Source organism: Microtus ochrogaster, chromosome 10 (assembly GCF_000317375.1).
Source record: "Microtus ochrogaster isolate Prairie Vole_2 chromosome 10, MicOch1.0, whole genome shotgun sequence".
In the NCBI taxonomy this organism is placed as follows: Eukaryota; Metazoa; Chordata; class Mammalia; order Rodentia; family Cricetidae; genus Microtus; species Microtus ochrogaster.
Window position 1 is genome coordinate 14,286,322 of NC_022016.1, and position 14,155 is coordinate 14,300,476.

The 14,155-nt window shown below is 37.9% G+C and overlaps 1 protein-coding gene across 17 annotated transcripts in view; it reads right to left on the reverse strand.

Moving 5' to 3' along the window:
* Ptprd (protein tyrosine phosphatase, receptor type D) overlaps positions 1 to 14,155 on the reverse strand; it is a 192,124-nt gene that overhangs the window by 139,531 nt on the left and 38,438 nt on the right. For 10 of the 17 annotated variants that reach the window (XM_026781867.1, XM_026781863.1, XM_026781865.1 and 7 more), the window contains 3 exons: positions 11,684 to 12,271; positions 11,155 to 11,255; positions 9,979 to 10,238 (listed from right to left, as the gene is read on the reverse strand). In XM_026781867.1, the coding sequence (XP_026637668.1) occupies positions 9,979 to 10,238; positions 11,155 to 11,255; positions 11,684 to 12,271 (949 nt within the window). The remainder of the gene's footprint in view (positions 1 to 9,978; positions 10,239 to 11,154; positions 11,256 to 11,683; positions 12,272 to 14,155) is intronic. The other 7 variants (XM_026781870.1, XM_026781869.1, XM_026781862.1 and 4 more) reach the window with 3 other exon arrangements.

Genomic DNA, 14,155 nt, shown 5'->3' on the forward strand with positions numbered 1-14,155 from the left:
CTAATTAAGAGATGCACAAGGTTCCAGCACCTAGCCATTTATTTTCTTTACTACAAAGAAGTATGATGATCAAGGAGGGCGAGGAGAAATAAGAATTGGAGCATGTGAAAGAGGCCAATATTTTTATTTTATGATCCAGACTAAGCCTCCGCCTCATCACATCCTCCTACCACCTGAAGGATTTGCCAAACAAGTCCATCATGTTAAATGAGCATGGAAAGAAATGACAGAGCCGCAACTGAGCATTCAAAATAACACTGCAGATGCACTTGATAAACACACTTGTCAAGGAGTCTCTCGCTTTTCATACCCACTGAGTAGTCAGGAGAGCTCTTCCAAGAGCAATGACAATGGGAGTTAGCAGAGAGCTCCCATTGTTCCCTGCGGGTTTTGATAGATCACAGTCAAGCTGATGAATCCCATTAATTTTTCTTATAATTCCACACTGAGCTGCTATTCTTATACATGAAAAAATCCATTTTTCAAAAGTATCACCCCCCCCAATTATTCACCGCACTCTTGGATGAGATAAGAATGGAACAGCTCACCCACAGCAATTAATTACCAGTGTGGTGGTCAGATAGCCATCACCTTCTCTTTCTGATCTAAGCGCTCATTTACGGCCTGCAAAGCATGGCTACCTTCAGGGCAGTCTTGCTCATTTCAGGATAATCTTGCAATCAGAAATTCATATTATCCATCACATGTTCTCTATAGCAGAGACTTTTAAATATGTCCTGGCATCATCTGAAACCTGTCAACCTGTCCAGGTTCTCGTATTTCTTCTGAAAGTTAAGCATGTTACTGTATGTGTGTATGGGTGAATAGTTCAACGTCCTCCAACCTTCATGCCTCTGCCAATGTTTTTCTTTGGTGCTTTTCTTTCTGTCTTTAGAGAGATGTACACACCAACCAAGACTCTCACTGCTTTTGGATTTTTTTTTTCTCAAAGCCTTAGTTGAATTCCATAGATGTTACCTCTGTCTTTAGGCCCAGAAGACTAAATAAAGCATGAGAAATAATATAGTACTGCATATCATGCCATAAATTCATAACCCTCAGTTACAAACAGGTCCTTAGGTCTCCACATAGCTTGTTTATTAAACTGTTTGTTTTCCACAACACAATTTTCTTCTTTGGACTCAATTCTTGAACATCTACACCTCCTTAGGAAAGGTCATGCATATCACTCATTGACAGAGAAAAGAGAAAATACAATTGTGAAAAACTCTTTTCATATTTCTAGCAAACTATAGTCCTGGCTGTTCAAGTCTGCAAACCATAATCATTCCTTTTTTCACAGAAGATATCTGGGACTATACTTAGGGATGACACTGGTGCATCATTGATTTCTATTACTTTACTTTCCCACTTTCTTATGACAGGTACTAAACCCTGCAATCCAGCTGTAAGTACTTCTATCTCAACTCTGTTCTTCCCATTGGAGCCTGCAGAAGCCTTTCGACAACATATGAATCCACTATTGAAAAATAAAGCAAACAGATGTCCTGGACTAAGCACCTACAAGTTAAAAGACAAAAAAAAAATATAAGAAAAAGGGAGGAGGAAGAGGAGAAGAAGAAAAAGGAGAGGGAGAAAGAAAGGATGAGGAAAAGAAAATGAAGACATTTCACATAATTAAATGTCCTGTATGCAGTAGTTTGAATGTAAATTTTCCCAAAGGCTCAGTTATTTGAATCTTTGGTCCTTAGTTCATGGAGGCATCTGACAAAGCTCAGAAGGTGTGATATTGCTGGAAGAAGTGTGCCCAAGGAAGTTGTCTTTGAGAGTTTAAAGCCTACCACCACTTCTAGTTTGTGTTTTTTTTTTTCTGCTTCCTCTTTATGATTCAAGACGTGAGCTCCCAGATACAGTTAGTTCTAACTGCTATGCTTTTAATCCATTATCATGAACAGCATGGGAATGGTCTCTGAAACTGTAAGCCCTAATAAATCCTTTTTTTACAAGTTAAAACAAACAAATAAAGACCAAAAACATGGCCCAGTCACTGCGCTTTCTCCCATCTCTTACTGCCCCAGTTCTCTGGGAAGGTTTGTGCGTTCTCTTGCCCAACTCCTGCCCTTGCTAGCCTTCCTGCCTTAGCACTGCACTGCATGCACGATGCCAGGGATGTTAAGGTCTAAATAGTATTACATTGAAAGAAGAATTTTTGGTATTTTTAAACTTTTCATAGCATATTGGTAAGACCTTCCATGAAGTATTCTATACCTTTTTTGTAATTTGCAACATTCCTGATTTCCTAATTTATGACTTACTGTATAAATGATATCATCATAACAAAATTTATTATTGACATATAAATATAATAGTGTAGAATCTTAGAAAACTCTGTCTCAGGATTTCTCTTCATGTTCTTTCTTTTTTTTTTTGAAAGTGTATGGCATTTTTAATGTAGTAAGGGACTTAGCACTTTGGTGGAATCCTGAGGCACATACTCTGTTAAGAACATTCTTATAGTTTGGTGACAAGGCATGCTTGAATATATATACCATTTTAACAAATATTTAAAGATTTTCTTTGTCAAAATAAAGAAATATTAAATTACTAACTTCAATGAAAGTAAAATTGAGGTGTAAGTATGAGAGATTTGGAATCTAAGATAAAAACAGTCATTTTTTTAATAGCCAAGGAGACTCCATTTTTACTCATAGCTGAGAATATTAGACTTATGTAAATAGTGTATAGATAGATTCATCTGGCTTCAACTATGCGCCAAAATATTTAGCTATCACTATGGTTGCAATGAAAGAAATAACGACTTTTTCCTGCTCTCACACTGCACCATAGCCATTAAAGACCCCAGCCCTGGATCTGGTCCTAACATTGGCAGTTTTTGTCCCCCCCCCCCAGTGGCTTTTTTTTTTTTAATTGAGAAAAGGAAAAAAAAAGTTTCCCCCTCCTCCCAGCCTCCTATTTCCCTCCCCCTCCTCCCACCCTTCTCCCCCTCCCCCCACTCCTCTCCCTCTCCCTCTCCAGTCCAAAGAGCAGTCAGGGTTCCCTGCCCTGTGGAAAGTCCAAGGTCCTCCCCCCCTCCATCCATGTCTAGGAAGGTGAACATCCAAACTGGCTAGGCTCCCACAAAGCCAGAACATGAAGTAGACCATAGAACCTTCATCTGGTGATGGATGGAGATAGAGACAGAGACCCACACTGGAGCACTGGACTGAGCTCCCAAGGTCCCAATGAAGAGCGGAGGGAGAAGAAGAGCAAGGAAGTCAGGCCCACGAGGGGTGCACCCACCCACTGAGACAGTGGGGCTGATCTATTGGGAACTCACCAAGGCCACTGGACTATGACTGAAAAAGCATGGGATAAAACCGGACTCGCTGAACATGGCGAACAATGAGGGATGATGAGAAGCCAAGGACAATGGCAGTTTGTTTTCACTTTCTTCTTCCCTCCTTCCTGGTTTATCTTCAAGAGCTCTTAACTTCTGAACTCTATCTCCAGAGGAGATAGGTTCACTTCTATGTTCCTCTATGGCCACTCATCTGGCCTCATCCTATTTTTTAATGCTTGGACAATAGTCCCACAACTTTTCTGCTTCACTGACTATTTTATTTTTTTTAGTCTAGTCTCCGAAATTTTTACTTCACAATACAAAATTGATTATACTTCTTCAGTCCCTGGAGATATTTCAATGGAGTCTTATCACTCTTAGGATAAAGACCCAGATATTATAAGGCCTGACAGAATCTTGCTTGAATCCCTGTCTCCATACTCTGATTGGCTTTCAGTGTTTGAAATTGATCTGGGGGCATCTGGGGGTCACATCCTTGATCATCCTTTCTTACCTGCTTTGAATTGCATCAAGTCAATTCTCGTTCCATAAATATTTATTCATTTATTACTTCCCAAATGAAACCTTTTCTGACGTCTGCCAGGACTATTACATAGATTAAATTGCTGATTTGGGCCGGGCGGTGATGGCGAACGTCTTTAATCCCAGCACTCGGGAGGCAGAGGCAGGCGGATCTCTGGGAGTTCGAGACCAGCCTGGTCTACAAGAGCTAATTCCAGGACAGGCTCCAAAACCACAGAGAAACCCTGTCTCAAAAAACCAAAAAAAAAAAAAAAATTGCTGATTTGGGGTCTATAATTTTCTTAGATTATTTAAGGAATGTTTCTATACTTTAATAATATTTTTAATGAAAATGTACATGTATTTTGGAGATCAGTCCTCTGTTAGATGTGGGTTTGGTGAAGATCTTTTACAGTTCTTTAAGCTGCTGTTTTGTCTTGTTGATAATGTCCTTTGCTTTCCGGAAGCTTTTTGGTTTCTGTGCTATTGATGTAATATTCAAGGATTAGACTCCCGTGACAGTGAATTCTGTTCTATCAGCTTCAGTATAACTGAATTCATGTTGAGGTTTTTTGATTCACTTGGACATGACTTATACGCAGGGTGCTAAGTATGGATGGATCTATTTGCATTCTTCTACATGCTGCTATCCAGTTATGCCAGCTCCATTTGTTGGAGATGCTTTCTTTTTTGCACTGTATATTTTTGGTTATTGTTGGTATGTAAAATAAATAAGTAAAAAATAAAAAAGTAGATGCACATGTAATCGCCTCAAAATTTGCTCAACTTTGCCACCTTATCACTGAATTACTTTTCCTCTAAAAAGTGGATGTGGTTAGGAAAGGTGACTCTTAGGGCTGTAAGTATCTTCCAGCAATTTCCATTCTCATCAAGCTTTTTCTCCTTCCACTAGAAAAACAATGTCATGATCAAGTGGGGTTTATATAGGAAACATGCTCCTTACTGCGAAATATTTTTCTTTATCTGTTTACTAGTAACCCTTGTTCTAATCTCACACTACATTATGAAAAATGAGGTGACTCAGAATGGGGAGAGGGAAAAAATGGGGGGCTGATATGTTTCCTATAAATTAATATTGACAAAAATCATTATAACTGAGCATACATGTTTGAAAAAGAAAAGAAAATGTTTTTGAGAAAACCAAGTTCTACATTCTACTTTGACTGTTTGTTTTAAGCTCAGACTCTAGGCTCAACATGTTTTTATCAACATTGTCTTCAACTGCTATAATAATGAATTAATATTACAAATCATCTTAATTAATTTATCTTCAAAGTCTTTGACTACTTATGTATTATGATGTTTTCTCTAAGTAAGTTAAATCTAATATACAGAGAAAACATTATAGGTACCTTCAAAATTTAAATTATTTTAAGCAAAGTTTTAGTAATTATATTTAATATACTATCATCAAGAGGCCCAGCTCCATATAATTATGTAAAAAGGCAAGTTATGGTCTTTTAAACATAGCCTGACTTCAAATGCAGCCAGCCTTTTACCATTAGTAATCTGTCTTGGCATCTTGAAACATGTTATTTAACTGGGAGGTCAAAATCTTTTTGAAAGTTCATGGATGAATGTCAATCCTCACATAGTTTTTTTCCTGTTATGTTTTGTGTGTATTGCTTATATCAAATTATTTTATCATAGAAATCTGACAGCAAGTGGAATGATCTTTCCTATTTCTATCTTCAAATTAAGATGTTGAACCTTTTTAGCTGTGTGTAATATGGGAAGTTATTTATACTTAGCTTCATGCCCTTCACTGATGAAGCAGTTGGGTGATAAATAAGAAGGCTTTCCTTATCTCTCCTGAAACGGTGGAAGCCTACATACTGCAGTGGTTACGGCATTCCCAGAGCCCAACCTGGGTCTGGATGTAAGTGCTAGAACAATCTTGGTTCTAATATCTGTTCAGGGCACATTTTTAATTATTATTTGTTTATTTATTTATCTTGTTCCATCTATATGAGTATTTTGCCTGTATGTACATGTACCAAATGTGTACAGTGTTCATATACAATATACTTTTTCTGTTTTCATTTCTGTTCTAAAATTAAGCCACTGATTGTTATTAAACTAACTTCTATTCCTGGTACCTGGAGTAACTTTATCACTCAGCGTCATCAGTCTCATGATTTTTGCCCTAAGCACTCAGAGTAAAATGCTGCCACATAAAAATCACGGGAGCACCCTCTGTCAATTCCACCTTGGAATAATGGTGGAATCGTGGTATTTTCTGATTGGCATTCCCTATCCTAAATTATTAAGAAGTAAGACTGAAATATCACAGAATCCATGACACCACAGCCTGATGCATCCTTGAGATTGTTTCCAAAATAATCCAGCCATTTGCTAGTCTCAAAAAAGAACAAAGTACCAGAAGAAGATGGAAATAAGAAACCTATCACTTTTCCTGACTCTAAATTCAAGTAGATTTGGCAAAAGTACATAAGTTAAAAAATAAAGTTACACAAGCTTAAAAAATAAAAAAGGAAAAAACAAAAGCCCTAAAACATAAAACGTTCTTGAAAGTCTATTTCAGAGTTGAAACAAATTGAAATCTGTCATGAAAGGATAAAAACGCCTGTTCTACTAAGGACTACAGCACTGCAACAGGAATTTGCTCATTTTGTGCATCAGCTACAAAGACAAAGTCACTGACTAGGTTGAGCTTTGTTTACCTTTCCTATACCGTGTTCAGGGACAGGCATGAGTCTTGTTGAATGGGTTGACTTTATCATGCATATTTCTCGCTGTCTTATAATCATTTACAACGTTTCATCTTCTCAGGTTTCAGAACTCACATTAAGTACTAATCAATGCCTTCAGCCTGCTTCCCTAGACATCTGCACTGAGCTGGCAGAATTTTTGTTTACATAACCCCCTACTCCACCATATCCAGGCCAACTGTTTGCTGTATTTTATGATAAGATATGACTTCCTTGCAGTCACCTTTCTCTTCCCAGACACAGCACTGGAAGCAAACCGTGTTCATAACTGGACTTGCTAAACCTCAGTTGAAAAGTCTTAGCAGATTGGGAGGATGTGGTGTAAGAGAACATGCACCAGCTTTTCCCTGGTCTCGGGTATGAGCACTTGGTCCTCTACCCAGACAGCACCCTGAGTTTGTTTTTCATAATGCCTAAAGATAGATGTCAACTTCTCCAGGATGTCTCTCTGAGTTTCTTAATGTTAGGAGCCCTAGCCTATCACAGAACAGTCTTCCAAGTACTGTGTTGCTTAAGAGTAGAGATAGACTCTGCATTTAATCACTAAACTTCTGCCACATTGCCTGGCACATCATGGTTGCTCAAAGTAGATGTGCTAGGTCTAGGGCTTTACAGTCAAATGGATGATAATTATGATAAAAACCGATTAAGCTCTGTATGTTAAATATGTACCACTTTTTTTTTCTTTTGGTTTCTGTGAGACAGGGTCTTACTGTGTAGTCCTTGGAACTCACTATATAGACCAGGTTGGCCCCAAATTCACAAAGATTGTTCTGCCTCTGCCTGCCAAGTGCTGAGACTAAAGGCATGTGCCCCATACCTAGCTTCTACCACTTTGTATATATTTCAATAAAGTGTTTTCAAAAAATGTTTATCTGTTAATAGTAATAAAAACTCAGAAGAAATTAGAAAGTCAATACATATATAAATATAATCTTATACTCATATTAAATTTTACTGTGATAAAAAGTGTGCTGGCATTGCATTTTCACTTTTAATTTTTAGACACTGGAAAAGATTAGACAAAATGAAGACCTTATCTCAGTGAATTTATTTTACTAGTAACATTTTGAAAATTCTATTACTTGTGCTGAAACCTGTTGTCATTTTTATCAAATAAACGACAAGTGAAGGACTGTGGAAGAAAGATTGATTTGACTGGGTGTAAGTGGGTCAAAATTACTACTTAATCCTGAGTGAATATCACAAAATATGCTACACTTCAATTTTTTCTTTCATTATTTTGTTTTTTAATACTTGTTTTTCTCATTATTTTCTTTCAGTTTTCCAGAGATTTGGGGACGCTTTTCTGGGTTTGTGTGACTCAAAAGGGACTTGCTATTAACTCAGGGTGTCTGCAAATTTCCAATCTTCCTGCCTCATGACAGCACACCTGATGAAACTTGAAGTTCAGCACTTACTGTTAAAATGCCGCATCTAGTCCCCAGGCTGTGCAGTCCTGGCTCACATGCCTTCTTTATAAGAAGCCATTCTCTGTAACTTTCGTGGACTCTCTTCATACTAAAACCTTTGTGTTTTATCTTTTGTTTCAAATTTTCATCTCATTGCTTCAATGCTCTGCCATTCCCTGCAAAACCACTGCTGCTTTGCTCACTCCGAGATTTGAGTGTTTGGTACCAGTTAACTCTTCTGGACCCACACTTCTAATTGGATTCTCATACAAAGCCTTTATTTAAACTATGAGCTGCTGAGTGAAACAGTGATTTCCTCCTGATACTTCGTATCTTTTGATGGGTAGTAGCTTTGTCTATCTGGCATCAGATTTCCTCTTGATATTTTACCCCTTCAACGAATAGCAGTACTTTCCTGTCTGTTATCCAAGCTCAAACCTGAGCCATGTGTGATACTGTCCCTTCCTCTGAACTCTTTAAAGCAGATGTTGGCCCCTGCTGCACTTCTGCTCTTGGTTCCCTGTGCCTCCTGTGTGGACCACTATTTGCCCTACTTTGTAGTTGTATAAGTTATCAAATGTCAGCTGTGTGATGGCTTCTCGACAATTTTCTCTACCACTTTTGGGGAGCTCTAATCATTCCAGCCAGACACAAAATATATACAAATGCCTTTCTGTAAAACTTCAAATATTTCCCAACAATTTCATCTTAACTTTATCATGTTTTACAGCAAAAAGGGACGTGTGTTTTCCATCCCAAACACATAACAGTTGTATCTAATATGATGCAAGACATTCCGTAAGTGGCTCCTAAAATGGAAAGATAAAACTGAGGCGAGACTAACCACTGTCACACTGGTCCTTCCATCAGAGCTTTAGTGGGCTTCTGCTGTTTGCAGAAGTCAGCTCCATCCGCTAAGCACAACCTGACTCTTGTCTCTCTCACCACCACCACCCTGCCCTACCTTCTCAGCTGCTCTGGGCTTCAGCATCACAGCATCACTTGCTGCCCTAACTAAACTGGACACAACCCCTTGCCATTTAGCTTTCTGGCTCTTAAATTTTGTAAGTTCCTAATGTGACCCTCAAAATTATGTTCAGGCCAAGTGGTAGTGGTGCATGCCTTTAATCCCAACACTCGGGAGGCAGAGGCAGGCAGATCTCTGTGAGTTAGAGGCCAGCCTGGCCTACAAGAGCTAGTTCCAGCACAGGCTCCAAAGCTACAGAGAAACCCTGTCTAGAAAAAAACAACAACAGTAAAAAAAAAATTTTTCTATATTCATGTCATCCTAACATGGTCACTCTTAAGAATGACTTACATTAGTCTCTCTCCTATATATCCTACTCAGTGCCAGGCACACTGGAGACAGGAGTGACATCCTTTCCATGGTCATATACTTCAATGATACTGTCTTTTAATCTATTGGCTATGAAACCAGCTAAGTATATGTCTTTAGGCAAACTTCTCAACTGACTGAACTTAATTTTATACATCTGGCCTCCTGGCTTTTACACCATACTCTATGTTGCATTTTCTAATTTTTTCCTTCAGTGCTATTTTGTACTTTAAATTGAACTCTTTCTATATTTTGCATGCAAATAATATATATGTATATATATACATATATATTACTTTTTATTATTTAAATACTTATAGCTTTGGTTTTTTGTACATTTTAATGTTCTCTTCAGTTATAAAAAAAATACAACTTTGCCAGCTATTAGTCAATTATCAATTGTATTCTATGTGCTACAAGAAACTGCATTTTAGCAACTTGCCATTTCCCTTTCAAAATAACATAAAAAATGTATTGTTACATTGATGAGACTGTGTTAACATGAGTACACACACGGAGTGTGATGGACCTAGGTAGTTAAACTATGAGCTCACACAGAAAATCTTCCATGTTGTAATCAGAGATCCATTCCTTTATAACCACAATAACACTGGAATGCAGGCTTTGTTTACTTGCTTTCTTTCCTTTACTTACTTTATGTTTTCATTTGCAGGAACATCGGGCAGCTGCACCGTAATCATGCCATCCAAGTTGGTCTTCCCGATGAAGGCAGGCTTGGTTCGCAGCACATCTGGGGCAGTCTTTGCGGTAACCCTATGTTGCAACCCACCAGCACTGTTCCCACGGTTGGTTAACACAAACGAATAGGATTTCTCAGGTTTCAGGTTAACAATTAACTTCTGAGTAGCTCGGCCATCTACTTCTTCTACCATTTTCCCATCATCATAAAGAATCTGCCAAGATACAACCAATCATAAATTGGTTATCATTTTCTAAGCCGAATTGTATCTACTTTCTTTGCCAGCTTAATTCCATTTCTGGACAATTTCTAATCTCATAAGTATTAGTAATTCTGTTGACTGCATCGATTCTCTTGATAGTTCTTAAGGTGTAAAGGTAAAATGATCCTGAGTCTCTCAAAAATGCAAACAACAACAACAAAATGTACAATAGTTTTTTTTTTTTTTTTAAGATTTAACCTGTCAGTCACATGTGATCTTAATGGAATGTGTTCAAGGTTTACAATGTATTATACACATTAATTTACCAGGATGTTTTAAATCCTCCTCTAGATATATTTTCATCTATCAAAAATATTTTTACTTACTATTATTAGTTAGCAATACTAACTTATTGCTGCTTTTTTTTCCGAAGATCTCGGTGGCAAGAGACAGCTTTATTTTTAAAGTGCCAGGAATTCAGACCAATAAATACAATCTTAAAATTTTCCAGAATATGGTATTATACGTAAGGAGAAATTATGCAGATTTTTTACTTTTATGGAAAAAAAAGTAATAGTTTGATGTAAAAGTTTAAGTTCAACATACAAGGTGCCATGGTAGTCTTGCCAGCTGTGGCGCTGAGTGTCTGCTTATTCTCCAGAATGGAAAGGCCACACTGTCAAAGCACCAAATGCAACTCTTTCATGAAAGTCTTTCACAAATAGGAATAGAAATTAGGAGTCCCAATCATCTTTGTTTTGTAGTACAGGAAGGCTACCCCAGGGTGTTCAGTGAGTGCTCTATCACTGACCTATAGCCCAAGCCTGTGTGTCCAAGTCAACGTTTTCTGTATTTGCTACAAATAATGTATCACCATGACATGAGTTGTCCCCTCTACTTATCCCCATGACACCTAAAGGACACTTACTTTGAAAGGCATAGCAGAATTATAATTCTCTGGAATCTCCCAAGACAGCAGTACTGAAGTCTTCATAACTGCTTTGACATGAAAATTTTTTGCAAACACTGCTGGAAAAGGAAAAACTGTGTATTTAAACTATTCTTAAAGCATATAACTTGATCTTTTACACCATGGATCACAGTGCTTAAGACAGATACTGCCTACATAGAACAGAGAGAAATGCGATTTGCCTACCTGTTTAGAGCATTCATTAATACCCATTCTCATAAAGCACTCTCCTTTGTCTCCAGTTCAGTCAACTATCCTCTGTTATCTTACCTGAGGACATACGGTACTGCCCACCAGACTTGCAGTGGCATTCTATACCTGAAAGCTACGATTTTCAAAATGGATTATGTCACACATACTTTACCTGCTTGCAGTGCTGAACCTACTAATATGAATGGGCCGATCGGTTATTTACAGCTTCAAAATACTGATTTCCAAAGATTGATATTCCTTTAAAGGAGGAAGGCCGTAAGCAGACAAATCCTACCTTGATCCACAGGCAGTGTCCTGAACTGGACACTGGGACTATATGGCCCGGGCCCTTTGCTCGTGTGAGCACGTACTTTTACATCATATGTAGTATCTGATTTTAAGCCAGTGAGTGTCATAGTGGTGTCAGCTGGAACAATAAGGTGCTCCACGGGAAGAAGGGGAATGTTGATATCCCTATACAGGACGGTGTACTTGGTGATAATGCCGTTTCTCTCTGCCAGAACAGGGGGTTGCCAAGATAACTGAACAGATGTGGAAGTGGTCCCTTCTGAGTGGAGGTTTTGAGGAAATCCAGTTGGCATTTCTTCTGGGACTGAAATTTCTTTCACCATTTCCTCCCCAAAGCCCACTTTGTTTCTGGCTGAGAGTCTGAAGATGTACGATGCACCCTTGTGGATGTCTGTGGCTGTAAAGTGGTCTTCTTTCTCGGAGAATTCAAGAGTAGTCAGTGGCTCCATGTCTTTCCTGCCAAACTTTAGGCGGTAGCCCTGAAGGGGTCCGAATGTGTCCACAGGAGGGTGCCACTGAATGAGAGCCGTATTCATTTGAGTGTGGTTAATCACAAGTCGGGGTCGCCCTGGAACTAGAGCACACAGGACGGAGTAGTCAGAATGACTGCCATTTATGATCGCATATCCGCTACTGCCAAGTCAGGAAGCCACTCTCCTAGTATTCTCCTTTCAGTGCTATAAACAAAACAATGCTGAGCTTCCACGCCATTGTCAAACAATCTTTTTTCCTTTCTTTACTCTAGCAGGCTGACATAGAGTTTGGTAATGAACACAACCTTTGTGCATAAGGATTATGCTTGCTACAGGGAAATGAATCCAAGTAATGATTAACAAAATAGATATAGTCAATGAAAGGAATAACTACAATGATTAATTACTATGCACAATGCACAGTTATTGAAAAAAAGAATACTGTACATAGTGCATTTTAGATTTAAACAGTCCTCGCTGTATGCTCTAGGCGGTTACTATTATTTTGTAATGAAAGAGAAGCCAAGAGAACTAGAAAACTATCTAAGTTTAGGTGTCCAAGTGAGAGGGCTGTAGAGCATATCTGGGACCACAGTCCACTTCCTCAACTCTGAGTCCATTTATACATTTTTGTAACTTCCCTATCTATGCACTTCCCTATATCTGCATCTTGTTATTGTGAATTACTAAATGAAGTGGTACAGATAAAAGGCTTCACTAATAGTAATTATAATTATCAGAGTGATGGACTGTTTGTGTTTAGGAGCTACTCTCCTCTGAGGACACACTTCAAGATAGATTTTATATACATGAAGATATATACTGTGATCATTCAGAGCCTATTACGTCTGGTATTTTTAGTGGATTAAGCAACTGTTATTGGAGTTGATTGCTCAGGCTAGAGTTCCAACAGGAGTTCTAAAAAATAAAAAGGTGGAAAGTGGCAGGGGGCAGGGGGCTCAAAGAGAAGTAAGCCAAATTTATTGAAAGAAAAAAAAGAACAGGGTGAAGGGAAAGCTCACACTGCTAGGAGACAAGAGATGAAGAGGAGCATCATAAGGATGTTGACACAAATTGTAAGAAAAGCATAGACAGATGATGGGGCAGTAGGCATTCCAGGAGTCCCGCATAATAACTGTTTAATATTCTCATTTTATATACCTAAAAGTTGAAGCCCAAGTGGATATAAAGTGTGCTCAAGGGTATGTTCCTTAATCCCTGGAGTAACAGCTGTCATTTCCATACTAGGGAGATTCAGAGTATATATATGTAAGTCAACAATCCTCCCATATATCAAAAAGAAATTTACTAAGTTTGGAAATGATATATGTAAGCAAGTGTTTGGCTAGGATGGAACCCACTGTGAAGTCATTGTTTCTCAGGGAAATATAGTCTAAAAAGTTCACATTGAAACAGAAGACGCTCAGAATTCAGAATACTTATGTTTTTAAAAAATCATTTTACGTAAGACACAGGTAGTTACCATATTCATCACTTCATGTACATATAAAGTTTATATGATTTTTTTTCTCAAAATGTGAGTCAGCTAAGAGAAAAACCATGGAACAATTGCTGCCTGAAGCAGAGAATATATTATTTAATAAGCAAAAGCTACTCAAAACTATGAGGTGGGGATGAAATGCTTAGTCTCACATGCTCTAGGAACAATCAATTTTATTAAATGTATTTATTAATCTTTTCTAAAATTCCGGTTTCAAGAAACTATACAATCATGTATTCTGTCCCTCTTGTTTCAGTAAGAAACATGAAAAGTCAGAAAAAGTGAAATATGAATAAAAATATACATATTTTTATAATTAAAGCACATACAGATTTGTTAGAAGTATCTGATGATTTGTAAAGTAAAGCCAGGTGGGAAATCGGAACAGAGATAGATAGATAAATAGATGATAGATAGATAGATGATAGATAGATAGATAGATAGATAGATAGATGATAGATAGATAGATAGATAGATAGATAGA